General features: G+C 44.8%; 1 protein-coding gene across 6 annotated transcripts in view; it reads left to right on the top strand.

Annotated features, from left to right (window-relative positions):
• RALB (RAS like proto-oncogene B) overlaps positions 1–9,342 on the top strand; it is a 69,282-nt gene extending 59,940 nt beyond the window's left edge. For 4 of the 6 annotated variants that reach the window (XM_082395880.1, XM_082395883.1, XM_082395882.1 and 1 more), the window contains 4 exons: positions 906–1,114; positions 2,108–2,143; positions 4,654–4,831; positions 7,787–9,342. In XM_082395880.1, the coding sequence (XP_082252006.1) occupies positions 906–1,114; positions 2,108–2,143; positions 4,654–4,831; positions 7,787–7,906 (543 nt within the window). In that variant the 3' untranslated portion in view covers positions 7,907–9,342. The remainder of the gene's footprint in view (positions 1–905; positions 1,115–2,107; positions 2,144–4,653; positions 4,832–7,786) is intronic. The other 2 variants (XM_082395879.1, XM_082395884.1) reach the window with 1 other exon arrangement.
• Positions 9,343–14,718: the final 5,376 nt, after the last annotated feature.

The raw sequence follows: 14,718 nt of genomic DNA, 5'->3' as shown, positions 1-14,718 counted from the left end.
TTGTCACACTTTGGGACTTTTGCCAGTCTGGTAGGTGAAAAATGGTATCTCCACGTAGTTACCATTTTCTTTATTAGTGAGGATGAACATCTTTTCATATGTTTAACATCATATGTGTTTATTTTTCTGTGAATTGTTTATGTCTGTTGCCACTTTTTCCCATCGGCTTGTTGATCTTTTTTCCCCTCCCTGTTTCTAGTTAATATATAGTTCTCTATGATATGGGTTTAAATACTTTTTCCCTGCTCGTCATTTGTCTTTGTTTATAGTGTGTTGTGTCATACAGAAGTTTTAAAACTTTTTATGTAGTCTAATTTATCAATTTTTTCTTACATGGCTTCTGGATTTTGAGTCATAGTTAAAAAGGCCTTCCCTACTTCAAGGTAATAAAGGGATTTCACCCATGTTTTCTTCTAGTACTTGAGGGTTTTATTTTTAACATTTAATCTTGGACCCATTTGGAGATTTTCATGTTGTATTGTTATTTAAGCCTCTGAGTGCCTCTTGACCAGTTACTTTTCAGAGGAGCTTTATAATTCTGTTGATTATGAATACGAGCTCCCGTTTCTTACCCTTGCCAGTGTTTAACTGTAATTTTATGCTGACAAGAGTATTGCCAAGCGTTCTGCTCTCTGCTTGGCCTCTTCTCATCTGTAAAATGGGAATATCTGTTCTTACTGTTTAAAAACAAAATAACAAATGGTGGAATTGGAAGCAACAAAGAAGTACTACCTAAGGAGTTATCTCTATCCTTAGTGCCTTACATGTGGTGTGATAATCATCAGCACTCAGTAAAGCCTCAGTTGATGATAAGCAAAGCACCCATATATTGAAATTTATTTTTTGGCAGCTCTTCTTTCTCTTAGAACTTGGTTAACTACTAATCGTGTCGTCTATTTGCTCAGTTCGTGGAGGACTATGAACCTACCAAGGCTGACAGTTACAGGAAGAAAGTGGTCCTGGACGGGGAGGAAGTCCAGATAGACATCCTGGACACGGCCGGACAGGAGGACTACGCGGCCATTCGCGACAACTACTTCCGGAGCGGGGAGGGCTTCCTCCTTGTGTTCTCCATCACTGAGCACGAGTCATTCACAGCGACTGCCGAGTTCAGGTGCGTCCCAGGGGGCCCTCTGCCTTCTGTTCTTGGCAGCCTTGGAAGGAGGTTGGGGCTGAGCGGAGTACGTCTCGGGACGAAATCTCTCTGAAGAGCTTGCTGGGGCTTTCTGGATCTTGGCACTTTACAGCTCGTCATTTGTTATGCTCTCTTTGGGCTTCTTAGGTTTGTAACTTCCACATATAAATGATCTTAAGGATCTGTTGTTCCTAGAGAGGACGAAGCCATTCCATACAGTCAAGAGCCGGTGGTTTTGTTTTCATGTAAATCCCGGGAGACAGGGGTTGTTAAGCGTTAACTATCTTTATCTTTTTCCCAATTTTGCTAGAAAAGCAACAGTTCTGCTCTACTTTGAGGCTTCTGAAACCTCAGATGTCGGGAGAGTGGACGCCTTGGGTCAGAGTGACCGTGTGCTGCTCCCTTGGGGACATTAGCTCAGTGGGGCAGAAAGCACCGGCTTCAGGGTCACATAGACCCGGGGGGTCTGAGTCCCCACCCTGTCACAATACTGTGACCCAGGGCAAGTGTCCTTAGCGTTCTGTCTCTTTACCTGAAAATGCTCTTGTTGATGAGATGAAATAAAATGACGTGTTAGACTTAGATTTCCTAAGGAGAGCCCTTCATGGTGTGGCGGCCCCAGGCCCTTCTCACTGTGTGGGCACAAGGTGATGCTCTCAGGGGTTCTAGCGGGAAGGGTCTCTCTTCCCCATCCCTGTCCCAGCTCCCTTACACACTTGTGCGTTTTCATCCCCCTCCTTATACACAGATCCATCCAGGTGACTTTTTGTTTATTTTTTGGCCACACTGCGTGGCGTGCGGGATCTTAGTTCCCCAACCAGGGATCCAACCCATGCAGTGAGAGTGCCGAGTCCCAAGCGCTGGACCGCCAGGGAAGTCCCCAGGAGACTTTTTATTCTAAGAACCAGAACTAGAGTCTAATAGGGAACTAAAAAGGAAGGAAACAACCAGTAATCTTTTCTCATTCTTTAGCAAGTTCTGGTCAGAAGTGAAGGTCATCAGCCGAAGGTGAGAACGAGGAAGCCGAACATCCCCCCGAGATGTGGAAGGAGCATCAGTGGGCGTGGGGGGGGGGCAGCGCTCAGGAGCGGCCTCTGGGGAGATGGGCAGAGCAAGGCGAGAGGAGTCAGGCAGAGCCTCAGTTGTTGTCTTCGTGGCCCCAAGCCTCCGGGGGGGCGGATGATGCAGTTTTCGGCAACTGTGGCATGTGTGTTGTGAGCTGTTAACCGGCTAGGACTCCCTGTGAGAAACCCTGTTACTTGTAGCTCTTCCTGCTGTACCGAGAAGCTTCTGTAAGTGGCTATAGTCCACGTGTTCACAGTTGGCTTTGCATCAACACGATCCTGCTGTGATGCCTTCTTGAGGACCGAACAGGACGGATGCACTCACCGCCCTATTTTCTTCCCTGTCCTGAGCCTTGGGTTTCCCATCGGCCCGTGAGTCACCATAAAGGAAGCGCTGGCTGTGCCCCCAGTCACTGCACACACACACACACACACACACAGATACACTCGTGCCTCCTTACTTCCTCCTGGGAGGAGGGTTTTGGTTGTTATGAAAGAAGAGAAAGGACAGGTGATGACCTAAAAGAAAAAGGAAGGGGAAGTTAGTGCTTGTGGCTTGAACTCTGGGCAGTTCGATAAAAGCCCCAGGCCGCCCCGGTTTCCCACGGCGCTGGAAGCAGACGGCTGTGTGGGTAGATCCTCGGAGCCCTTACGGTTAAACTCAGTCGCTTCTCGCCTGTTAGCAGTTTTAAAACAGTGTTTCTGCATTTATCTTCCAAACGGAAAGGCTCCAACATAAAACAAAATGTCAGTACACCCTCTCTTCCTTGAAACTTTTAGGCTTGTTACAAGAGACCAGAGCTTGGTACTCCTGTTTCTCGTTCAATATGTTTATCGATGAGGTGATTAGTCACGCCTCTGCAAGACTAATGAGCCAGAATGTGATCAGTTTTTACTGTTCACCATGTTTACTGATCACTAACTTCTAAGCATAGCCCGTGCTCTTTGACCCCTGTGAAATGCAGGGTGTGGCAAAGCTCCTCAGAGACAGGTTTCAAGCATCTGCTTATTTTTCATTTTGCTTAAAGGCGGGGATAAATCAGGAGCTTGGGATTAACAGACACACAGTCTGCATACAAAGTAGAGAACCAACAAGGACCTGCTGTACAGCACAGCCAACTCTATTCGCTATCTTGTAATAACCGATAAGGGAGAAGAATCTGAAAAAGAAGGGATACATGTATATGTGTAACTGAGTCGCTGTGCTGCACACCTGAAACTAACATGACACTGTAAGTCCACTAGACCCCAACTGTAAAAAACTGATATCTGGTAGTGAAACCGACTGTATGGGAAAAAATTTAAACGTTTTTATTATTATGAAATGTCACCCCGTATTATGTAAAAGTGCAAATCCCCACCAAATACGTTTTTGAAGGGGTCTCTTTTGGGAATGTGTGGGAATACAGAAGTAGGCAGGTTCCCCCTGGTTCAAAATAATGGAAGCGGAATATTTAATTTCTTGAATACTCTGTTTTTCCAAAATGATTTTAGGTAGCTGATTATTTTTAGTAGAGGTAAACTTTAATGTGCTACAGGTAGCAGTTATTTTAGAGAAGATGTTTTGGAAGTACTTTTCCATAGACCTTGTAGTATTTCATTTTTCCCCCCCCACTTTGTAGTAGAAAAATAATGCACGTTGAAGTAGGGCTCCTGCCTCACAGACCTCGGCGGGGGCGGGGTGCACAGATGCAGACAGAGTTGAAGCAGGAGTGGCAGAAAACCATACTTACCTTTACTGTGAGCCTCCCTCTAATGTTGCTTTGCTTTTCTGTAATATGCTACTTGACTGAGGAAAAAGAATCACCGGTTTTGCATTGATTTCACGGTCTGCTAACAGACCATATGAAAACCCCTGGGTTTCATGGCTTTTATTCTCACAAAGAAATCAGACTTTTTTTTCCCCAGGGGCATTATTAAGCGTTTTGTATATGAAGATACTTCTTTCATCTGGTTTCTACCATAGAGGGTCCCAGGTTTCTCCTTTGTTTTGTTTTCTGGCCGAAGCGTAAATTGGGGATGCTGTTGAAATGCAGAACCCTGGGCTCCTGCCCAAGTATCTGCTCCTGGGCCCAGAAACCTGCGTTGTTTTTTTTTTTTTTTTAAGAACTTTTCTCCCGTTTTACTGTTCGTTATATTTATTGATTTTTTGGCCACACCGCGCGGCCTGCGGGATCGTAGTTCCCCCACTGGGGATGGAACCCGGACCCCCTGCATTGGGAGCGCGGAGGCCTAACCACTGGACCGGCGCCAGGGAAGCCCCAGACCCGCGTCGGTAGTGGGTGCCCGGGTCCCCGGGGCGCAGCAAGCTGGGAGCGGAGCCGGCAGGCGCTGGCTGGCCACGGGCGGGAGGGGCGCTCCCTGGGGACGGGCCTGGGCCAGCGGCCCGCCTGTGGCGGGGACCGGCGCCCGGCCTGGCCTGCTCAGCCGCCTTCTTCTTGACCTGTCGCCCAGGGAACAGATCCTCCGCGTTAAGGCGGAAGAAGATAAAGTCCCGCTGCTGGTTGCGGGGAACAAGTCTGACCTGCAGGAGCGGAGGCAGGTGCCGCTGGAGGAGGCCAGGGCCAAGGCCGAGGAGTGGGGCGTGCAGTACGTGGAGACCTCGGCCAAGACGCGGGCCAACGTGGACAAGGTGGGCCCCGCTCCCCACCTGCCGGTCCTGGGGAGCCGGGGGGGCGCCTCCCGGGGGTCCGGGCGTCCGCACGAGCGGCTCGGGGAGGGTGCGGCCCCCCGGAGCCGGGTCAGGTGCGCGCCGTCGGGCGGGCGAGGCGCGGCCTCCGCAGACGCTGCCCTCGCGGCCTCCGCAGCCTCCGCGGCCTCCGCGGCCGGTGTCCTCCAGGGGCGGGGCCGGCGCCTCCGGGGGCCCTTGACTTTGCCCTCGCTGGCGGGTTGGGTAGATTTGTTCTCTTCACCTCCCTGCCCACCGGCAGGGCCAAGGGGTCCAGCCTTTATAACTTCGTCTGTGCGTCCAGGGATCCCTCCCCTCTTCCCCAGCCCCAGCGTAGTTCTTCGTTCAAATCTCTGAGGCGAAGGAAAGGATGACCTTGACAGTGATGCACACCGACGGTTTGAAAACCCACCTTCCAGTGATTGCGATTGTGAGGCCTTCTTTTAAAAAGCTGGAGTTCACAGCGGTGGCCCCAGAGCTAAAATCGACCACCTAAAAGCTGAGGTCCTCTCTCTGCCGTCACGGCCTGGGTTCCCGTAAGGCCAACGCGTGTGACTTTGCAGCCACGCCGTGGACTCGTCTGCTCCGTCTGTGCAGCACCTGAATCCCTCACATCCCTCCTCCTTTCTCCTTTGCTTCTCACCTGAGGAGGAAGGGATTTGAAACCAGGTGTCACTTCAGCCTGCAGGGTTGCTGGAAGGACGCTGGTGTCGGAAGGCGTCCGCTTTGGAAGCCTCTCCAACGACGTCAGTCTGTTAAGCTGCATCTGCCGTGCGAAGCAGGTTCCCACAGCAGCTCCTTTTTCTCTGATTGTTATCTCAGCTCTTAACGTTGATTCTTGTGCATTTCCAAATCTTTCCGTTCCTATCAAATTGTTTTCTAGCTGTAGAGTTAGAAAACACACAGGAAGTCCAGTCACGCACTTCATTTTTTAAAAATCAGGAAGACTTTCCGGGCTTGGAACTGCCGACCTGGGGGGCGGGAGCTGTCACACCGGCTTGTCACCTCCCCTTCCTGGCCGGGACCGGCCGGACCTGCCAAACGGGAACCAGCAGAAGCTGATGCCGGGCAGCGTTGTGTTCACTGTGAACAGTTCCCAGGAAAGGAGGTTGTCGATGAGACTGGCGATGAACAGCTTGGGCATCATTTGAAGCTGGACACACGCCCTTCCCCTCCCTCCGCCTGCCTTCTGCTGCTAGGACAAGGAAAAACCGGCGACATTCGAAGCTGTTCACGGCCCTTGTTATGGGGGAGGGGGCGCTTTCCTGAGAGGCTGGAGGAGAGGGGTGCTTAGGTCAGCCTGATGCAGTTGGGGGGGTCCTTTCCTGCACCCTGAGCTAGTGGTGAGGGCTCATGGAGTCCCCCACTCAGAAAGCTCAGTCTCGCTTTCCTCTAGAAAGTAACAGGAGCCTGTTCTGCGCAAACGTCCGAAGGTCAGAGGCTACGCTCAATCTTACACTTTCCGTCTTCTCTGCGAGAAACCGCAAATCTTTCTTTGTAGGAGGTGTATTTCGGCTGCTGGCATGTAGTCGGTACCCGGGCATGGTTGCTGGTAGCAGAGGGCAAAACCCAGATCACTGTGACAACTGATAGCACGCTGGCATTCAAAGGACACGTCTCATCAGCTCTTGATGAGGCCCCTTGCAGCTGGCATCACGGGAGCGGGGCAGGGAGGGGCAGACGTGGGGAGGGTGGCACCCCCTCTGTCCCCCGCGTCGGGGGCCCCGTCGTTTGTTCAAGCTGCATCCCCTCCTCCTCCCCGCCCACCGCGTTCCCCAGTCTGCCATCGGGGTCAGGCTGCGAAGCCGTCCTGCGTGATGGCACTCGTGCCTGTAGAGTCAAGGGAGGACTCACCAGCTTGGTGGAATGTGGCAGGGCCCCGAGGCACTCTCCTCCCTTCCCTGTCCCGGTGGCTGGAAGCCAGCACGCCTGCTGACTGTCGTCACTCTCGGTGTCTGTAAGTTTCACAAACTGTTGTCGGTCTGTCCTGTGATGTTTCATCCTTCATCACACTTATCCCCAGAACAGGTTTCATCAGCGTGAAATAAGCTGCTGAATCGTAGTAACGATATGACGCTGCTGCCCTTAGCTTGACCCATTATATGATGTGAGCAGAGAGGTTTCCTTTGTGGAATTAGAATACGTTTCTAATGTTCTCATCTGCTCTAGACCTTTTGTTTTTTGGGTTTTTTTAAAAATTAATTTTTATTTTTGGCTGCGTTGGGTCTTCGTTGCGGTGCGTGGGCTTCTCATTGCGGTGGCTTCTCTTGTGGTGGAGCGTGGGCTCTAGGCATGTGGGCTTTGGTAGTTGTGGCACGCGGGCTTAGTTGCTCTGTGGCATGTGGGATCTTCCCGGACCAGGGCTTGAACCTGGGTCCCCTGCATTGGCAGGCGGACTCTTAACCACCACGCCACCAGGGAAGCCCTAGACCTTTTGTTTGTTTGTTTTTTAAAATATATTTTTCTTAATCATATTTGCTTATTTATTTATTTATTTATGGCTGTGTTGGGTCTTCGTTTCTGTGCGAGGGCTTTCTCTAGTTGCGGCGAGCGGGGGCCACTCTTCGTCGCGGTGCACGGGCCTCTCACTATCGCGGCCTCTCTTGTTGCGGAGCACAGGCTCCAGACGTGCAGGCTCAGTAATTGTGGCTCATGGGCCTAGTTGCTCCGCAGCATGTGGGATCCTCCCAGACCAGGGCTCGAACCCGTGTCCCCTGCATTGGCAGGCAGACTCTCAACCACTGCGCCACCAGGGAAGCCCGACCTTTTGTTTTTGATGGCCCGTGGTTTTTAAGAATACATTTGGCTTTATATATACTTTAAACTGTAACTACATATCCTGCTTGGTCGAATTGCTTCATTAAATCATTAAATGGCTTTTTCTTCCTTGTTCTTTTCACCCCTTTCTCCCCACCCCAGGTGTTCTTTGACCTCATGAGAGAGATCAGAGCAAAGAAGATGTCAGAAAACAAAGACAAGAATGGCAAGAAAAGCAGCAAGAACAAGAAAAGTTTTAAAGAAAGATGTTGCTTACTGTGAAGGTCGAGGTGCTGGACCAAGTCGGTCGCCACTAAGGAGAGAGGGCAGGTTCCTCAAGCCAAGACTCCAGTCGACCTCTCGGCCTGTTCCCTGCTCTCCCCAACCTCATTCACACACGCTTCTATAAATGGGGAAAATATTTGTGAACCGGTGGCTGGCAGAAGAAATAAGCCCTTGACTGTGCAATGGGACGGCTCCTCTGTCGGGAGGTTTCAGAGTTTCCTCCTTCTTCTCCTTCCTAAAATAAGCCACGTCTGTAGTGCTGCAGGCAGGCATTAGCCAAGTGTTAATTAAGAAGGACTGTCCTAGCTTCTTATTTTTTCCCCAGTTTTGTAACATTAGCGTCTTTCGTTTTGAAATAAAAGTGTCTTGTTTTATTAGATCTTGGGAAGCGAGGGTGGGGTGAGGCTCCCCCCACCCTTGTCAGCTCAACAGTAGTTCTCAGAAACATCCACTAGGTTCTAATGACGCTGGAAAATTGGGAGATTGTTTTGGGTCTCTTGGCCATACCCTGTGGCTCTGAAGCAGAGCTAAAAAAACAAAGTTGAATGGGGCCAAACAGATCAACACCAAGCTCAGAAATCCTTCTCAATATGAAATATGAAGGTTGTGCTCTTCATAGTTAAATAGCAGCCAGTTACGGTCTGTGTTGGCTGCTTTTCTCCTGTGGCATCCTGATTTCTGTGTAGGAGCTTCGTTTTTAATAAGCGACATGAAGACTCAAGAGCAATATACTGTATAAATGATATACTTTTCTAATCAGAATTTTTAAAAGAAGTCCTTTGGCTAAATCCTCTCCTAATTGCCACTCATAGGGTCAGGCCCCTCCTTCTCCACCTGTAACCCACGCTCTGTCCTGACCCGCTCCTCCCTGCAGAGGTTGAGAGGACCTTTTCTTTTGTTTCTTTCAGTGTAGCCCAAGTTCTTCTGAAGAACGTGGTGACTTAAGATTGTGTTCTAAAATCATGAAGCCAGAGCCTGTGCCAGACACCTGCTACCTCTCATAGAATTGCTCAGTAAATTCAGAAGAAGTGGAGAAGCCACTGCCCCTTTACCGCTGAGAATTGGCTGCTGTTTCTAATATAAATTTGTTTCTGAGACAGCCATCTAGTTAGTTAGAAAAAGATTTTTATGGATGAGATATTGTCTTTCTTGTATCAATATTCTGAATTCAGCAGTCAGAAATTTTTTCATGATGAAAGGAGGACAGTGATAAAAACCTAGTACTCAGCATATTTTTTCCCCATTTTTCAGAAGTGATATTTCATGTATAGGTGCCAAAAGTGAATTGGGGTGGGGAGAACGGGAACCCTTGGAATTTATGGTTATTACAGAAATTGTAGAAATTATGATCTGACTGGAAAACAAACAATCTTGTATCACCTCCCAAAGAATCATGGGCTTTTTTTTCAATTAAAAAACAGAAATTTACAGTTTTTCAGAATTTCAGCCTTCTTATTTTATCCTTTTGTCATACATGTGAAACGTATTAAAGAAATGGACAGGTATTCATTATCATTCTTGTTAGATGTTCTGCAAACTTTTATTTCAATTAATTTTTTGAATTGGGCTGGGGAAATAAATTTATACGTATAAACAATAATTTTAACTTCATCTTTCCTTTGGAAGAGAGAGACAACTCCTCTTCTTAAAATTTAAAAAGTTGAAGGTAATCACACTCTTGCATTTTCTGAAACAACCTTTTTCTTCTCCTCCTAGTTCGCCACCTGTTTGATGTATCAGTTCTGGCCGAGAGTAGGTAGGTTTGGAATTACATGCAAATAAATTAAGGATGGTATGAATTGTTCCATGCTATGGAAATTATTCTTAGTATATGCCATTAGTGTATTTCTGAGATTATATTTAACTGGATAGCAATCAGAAATGGACCTTCCCGACAAAATGATTTATAGACATGAGATTCTTTTCCGTAGAAAAATAAGGAAGCCATGTTCTTTATAAATTTGAAACATACTACCTTGCTAAATGACTAGATACTGTGTCCATAGCCTAGCATTATTTTTCCAAAGTCTTCCTTCTAGAAAGATTTGAGCACCTTCTTGGTGTCAGGCTCTATTCCAAGTGCTGGGATATTGTGTTGAACAAGATAGGCCAGAGCTCTATTCTCCTGGAGCTTATGCTTTAGTGAGGAAAGAGACAAATAATTGAAAATATCACAGCAAGTGCCTTGATGATCATAAAACTGGGTAATAGGATAGGAAATGTTTCTGGGCCATAGAGCTGATTTCAGTTGGGTGGTCAACAGGCTTCTGAAAGGGAGTGACATTTAAGCTGAGACCTGAAGGAGCCACATGGCTGCAGTGTGATGAGTGGCAGAGCAGTAGAGAAAGACCTAACAGGCTATAGGTTCAAAAAGTGATGCAGAGGAAAAATACCTGGACGTATAATTCCCTACAAGTGCCCTAGTTCATCAAATATCAGACACCACTGATGATAAGACATCCCCATAATTTACGTACCACTAAGGAAAAACCTGCCAAATTATGTGAATCCATCCTGACACCAATGACATGAATATGTGGGAAAAAAAATAGATGCTGTAGATTAGGTGAATTATGATATATAAATTTAAATGAAATGAAATTGGGGTATAAGATTCACCTATGTTGGTCTAAACACTATATTATAATAAAATAGTATAGAAACTTAACAGTGGATAAGTATTAACAGTGGGAAAGTACCCCACGGTGTAGGTGGGGCTGAGGGCAGTGCCAACAACAGTGTACCTTGTGAGCCTGCACAACGGGTGACAGGTGGCACCACAGAGCACGCTCACAGGTGGACAGCTCCAGTGGAGGAGTCCTCATCCTCTCCCAGTGGGAGTGCCCCAATTCCTCCTACCTTGCACCGCATCTCAGAAACGCAGCTCAGAAATGGGCTGGGGCTTCTACTCCAGCAGCTAGGAAGCAGACCCCACCCCTGACAGGGCTGCGACAGTCACAGAGCAAATAGGAGGTCCTGGTTAACATCCGGTGCAGGCTCTGGTCACAACACCAGTCACACCCCTATCAAGGTGGTAACAGCACACGCTGAGGAAAGAGGCAACAGGCACCCACACTAAAAGCAGCCCTGGCGCCAAGATGCTCCCACATAAAAATAGCCCTCCAAGACCACAGTAGATAATTGTTTCTCCTAAACTCATAGAGCAAGAGAAATATAAGTAAAATGAAGCAGCACAGGAACCACTCCCAGTTAAAAGATCAAGAGAACACCCCCGAAAAACAATGAAATGGAGTCTAATAGACACCAAGTTCAAAAAGGAGATAATGAAAATACTGAAGGAATTAAGAAAGGCTATTGACAGAAATGCAGATTACTGTAAAAAACTAGAAGGAGTAGCCAAGAAAAATTAGAAACCTCATTTGCTGAGATGAAAGCTGAGCTCAAGGCAGTGAACAGAAGAATGAATAATGCAGAAGAACAAATAAGTGATCTGGAAGATAGAATAGTGGAAATAACCCAACCAGGACAGCAGACAGAAAGCCAAATGAAAAAAAAAAAAAAAAAAAAAGAAAGCAATCTAAGAGACTTACTTATGGGATAATATAAAGTGTGCCAATCTACACATAAGGATTCCAGAAGGAGAAGAAAGAGAAAAGGGGATTGAAAATGTATTTGAAGAAATTATAGCTGAAAACTTCCCAAACCTAAAGAAGGAAACATATCCAGATACAGGAAGCACAGAGGGTCCCAAAAAAGATGAACACTACAGACCTACACCAAGACATCATATAATTAAAATGGCAAAAGTTAAAGAGGATTCTGAAGGCAGCAAGAGAAAAAGAGTTAATTACCAGGGAACCCCCATAAGGCTATCAGCTGATTTCTCTACAGAAATGATGCAGGCCAGGAGGGAGATGCAAAATATGTTCAAAGTCCTAAGGGAAAAATCCGCAACGTAGGAAACTCTACCCAGCAAGATTATTATTTAGAATAGAAGGAGAGAGAAAGAATTTCTCAGACAAGCAAAAACTAAAAGAATACAGCAATACTAAGGAAGGTCTTCTCTAAATATAAAAGAAGCAAGAAGCCATAGGAAAGAGGAAATCACAATTGGAAAGTAAATCACTTATATAAGCCAGTATACAGATTAAAAGGAAAAAAAAATAAAATTCTTATGAAAGCAATGATAAGCACAATGAACAGCAAAAGGATAAACATGAAGATGTAAAGGAGGACATCAAAATCACAAAATGTGGAGGAGGAGAGTAAGGAAACGTAGATTTTTTTTTTTTTTTAGAATGTGATTGAACCTATATGACTATAGATTGAACCTATATGACTATCATCTAAAGCAAGCAGATACAGGAAGTGGTTAACTTCCTTGAAAGTTGTAAACAACTTTTCAACAAAGTTGTAAACAACTTTTCAATTTTACTTGAAAAACAGGGTAACCACAAATCAAAAACATATAATAGATTCGCAAACACCAAAAAGAAGAGAACACAAGCATAATATAAAAGGAACACATCAAACCACAAAAGGAGAAAAAGAAAAAGGAACAAAAAAGAAACGCAGAATCAACTGGAAAACAAGGCTGAAATGCCAATAAATAAATACATATTTATCAATAATTAGCTTAAATGTCAATGGGCTAAATGCTTTAATCAAGAGACAGAGAGTGGCACATTGGATAATAAAACAAGAGCCTACAATATGCTGTCTACAAGAGACCCACTTTAGGGTAAGGGACACACACAGACTGAAAGTGAGGGAGTGGAAAAAAGATACCTCCTGCAAACAGAAATGACAAGAAAGCGGGGATCACAATACTCATATCAGACAAAACAGACTTTAAAACAAAGGCCATAAAGAAAGATAAAGGACACTATATAATGACAAAAGGAGCAATACAAGAAGAGGATTTTACACTCGTCAACATATATGCACCTAACATAGGAGCACCCAAATACATAAATACTAACAGACATAAAGGGAGCAATTGACAGGAATACAATAGTAGTAGGAGACTAACACCACACTTACATCAATGGACAGATCTTCCAGACAGAGAATCGATAAGGCAACAGAGATCCTAAATGATACAATAGAACAGTCAGACTTAATTGATATTTTCAGGACATTACATCCCCGCCCCAAACCAGAATATACATTATTTTCAAGTGCACATGGAACATTCTCTAGGACTGACCATATACTAGGGCACAAAACAAATCTTGATGAATTTAAGAATACAGAAATTATTTCAAGCATCTTTTCTGACCGCAATGGGATGAAACTACAGATCAACCTCAGAAAAAGAAAAGAGACAAAAACGATTACATGGAAACTAAACAACATGCTATTAAAAAAAAAAAAAAAGGGTCAATGAGGAAATCAAAGGAAAATTTAAAATACCTCGAGACAAGTGACAATGAAAACACAACCATACAAAATCTATAGGATGCAGCAAAAGCATTTCTTAGAGGGAAGTTCATAGCGATACAACCCTTCCTCAAGAAACAAGAAAAATCTCAAACGACCTAACCTACCACCTAAAAGAATTAGAAAAAGAAGAACAAACAAAACCTAAAGTCAGCAGAAGGAAGGAAATAATCAAATCAGAGAGAAAATAAATAAAATAAAGATTTAAAAAACAATAGAAAAAAATCAATAAAACCAAGAGCTGGTTCTTTGAAAGGGTAAACAAAATTGACAAACCTATGGCCAGGCTCACCAAGAAGAAAAGACAGAGAACCCAAATAAAATAAGAAATGAAAAAGGAGTAACATCAATCGATACTGCAGAAATACAAAATACCATAAGAGAATAATATAAACAATTATATGCCAACACATTTGACAACTTAGAAGAAATGGAAAAGTTTCTAGAAACATACAGCCCACCTAAATTGAATCAAGAAGAAATAGATAATTTGAACAGACCAATCACTAGAAGTGAAATAGAATCTGTTAAAAAACAAACAAACAAACAAAAAAACCCAGAGAAACTCCCTACAAACAAAAGTCCAGGACCAGATGGCTTCACAGGTGAATTCTACCAAACATACAAAGAAGAATTTATACCGATCCTTCTCAAACTCTTCCAAAAGGTTGAAGAGGAAGGAACATTACCAAAGACATTCTGTGAGGCCACCAGCACCCTAATACCAAAACCAGACAAAGATACAACCAAAAAAGAAAATTACAGGCCAATATCTTTGATGAATATAGATGCAAAAATTCTCAACAGAATAGTAGCGAATCGAAACCAACAACACATAAAAAAGATCATACACCACAACCAAATTGGATTCATCCCAAGTTCACAAGGATGGTTCAACATATGCAAGTCAATTAGTGTGATATACTACAGCAACAAAGGACAAAAAGCACATGATCATCTCAATAGATGCAGAAAAAGCATTTGACAAAATTCAACATCGATTCATGATAGAAACTCTTACCAAAGTGGGTATAGGGGGAACATATCTCAACATCATAAAAGCTATTTATAACGAACCAACAGCCAATATAATACTGAAAAGCTGAAAGCCTTTCCACTAAAATTTGAAACAGGACAAGGATGCTCACTCTCACCACTTCAATTGAACATAGTATTGGAAGTCCTTGCCACAGCAATCAGACAAGAAAAAGAAAGAAAAGGTATCCAAGTTGGAAGGGAAGAGGTAAAATTGTCATTATATGCAGATGACATGAAACTATTTATAGAAAACCCTAAAGACTCCACACAAAAGCTACTAGAACTGATAAATGAATTCAGCAAGGTAGCAGGATACAAGATTAACATACAGAAATCGGTTGCATTTCTTTAAACTGACAGTGAAATAT

This window comes from Balaenoptera borealis, assembly GCF_965194805.1.
Source record: "Balaenoptera borealis genome assembly, chromosome: 6".
Taxonomy (NCBI): domain Eukaryota; kingdom Metazoa; phylum Chordata; class Mammalia; order Artiodactyla; family Balaenopteridae; genus Balaenoptera; species Balaenoptera borealis.
This window is presented reverse-complemented; position numbering and strand designations above follow the sequence as displayed.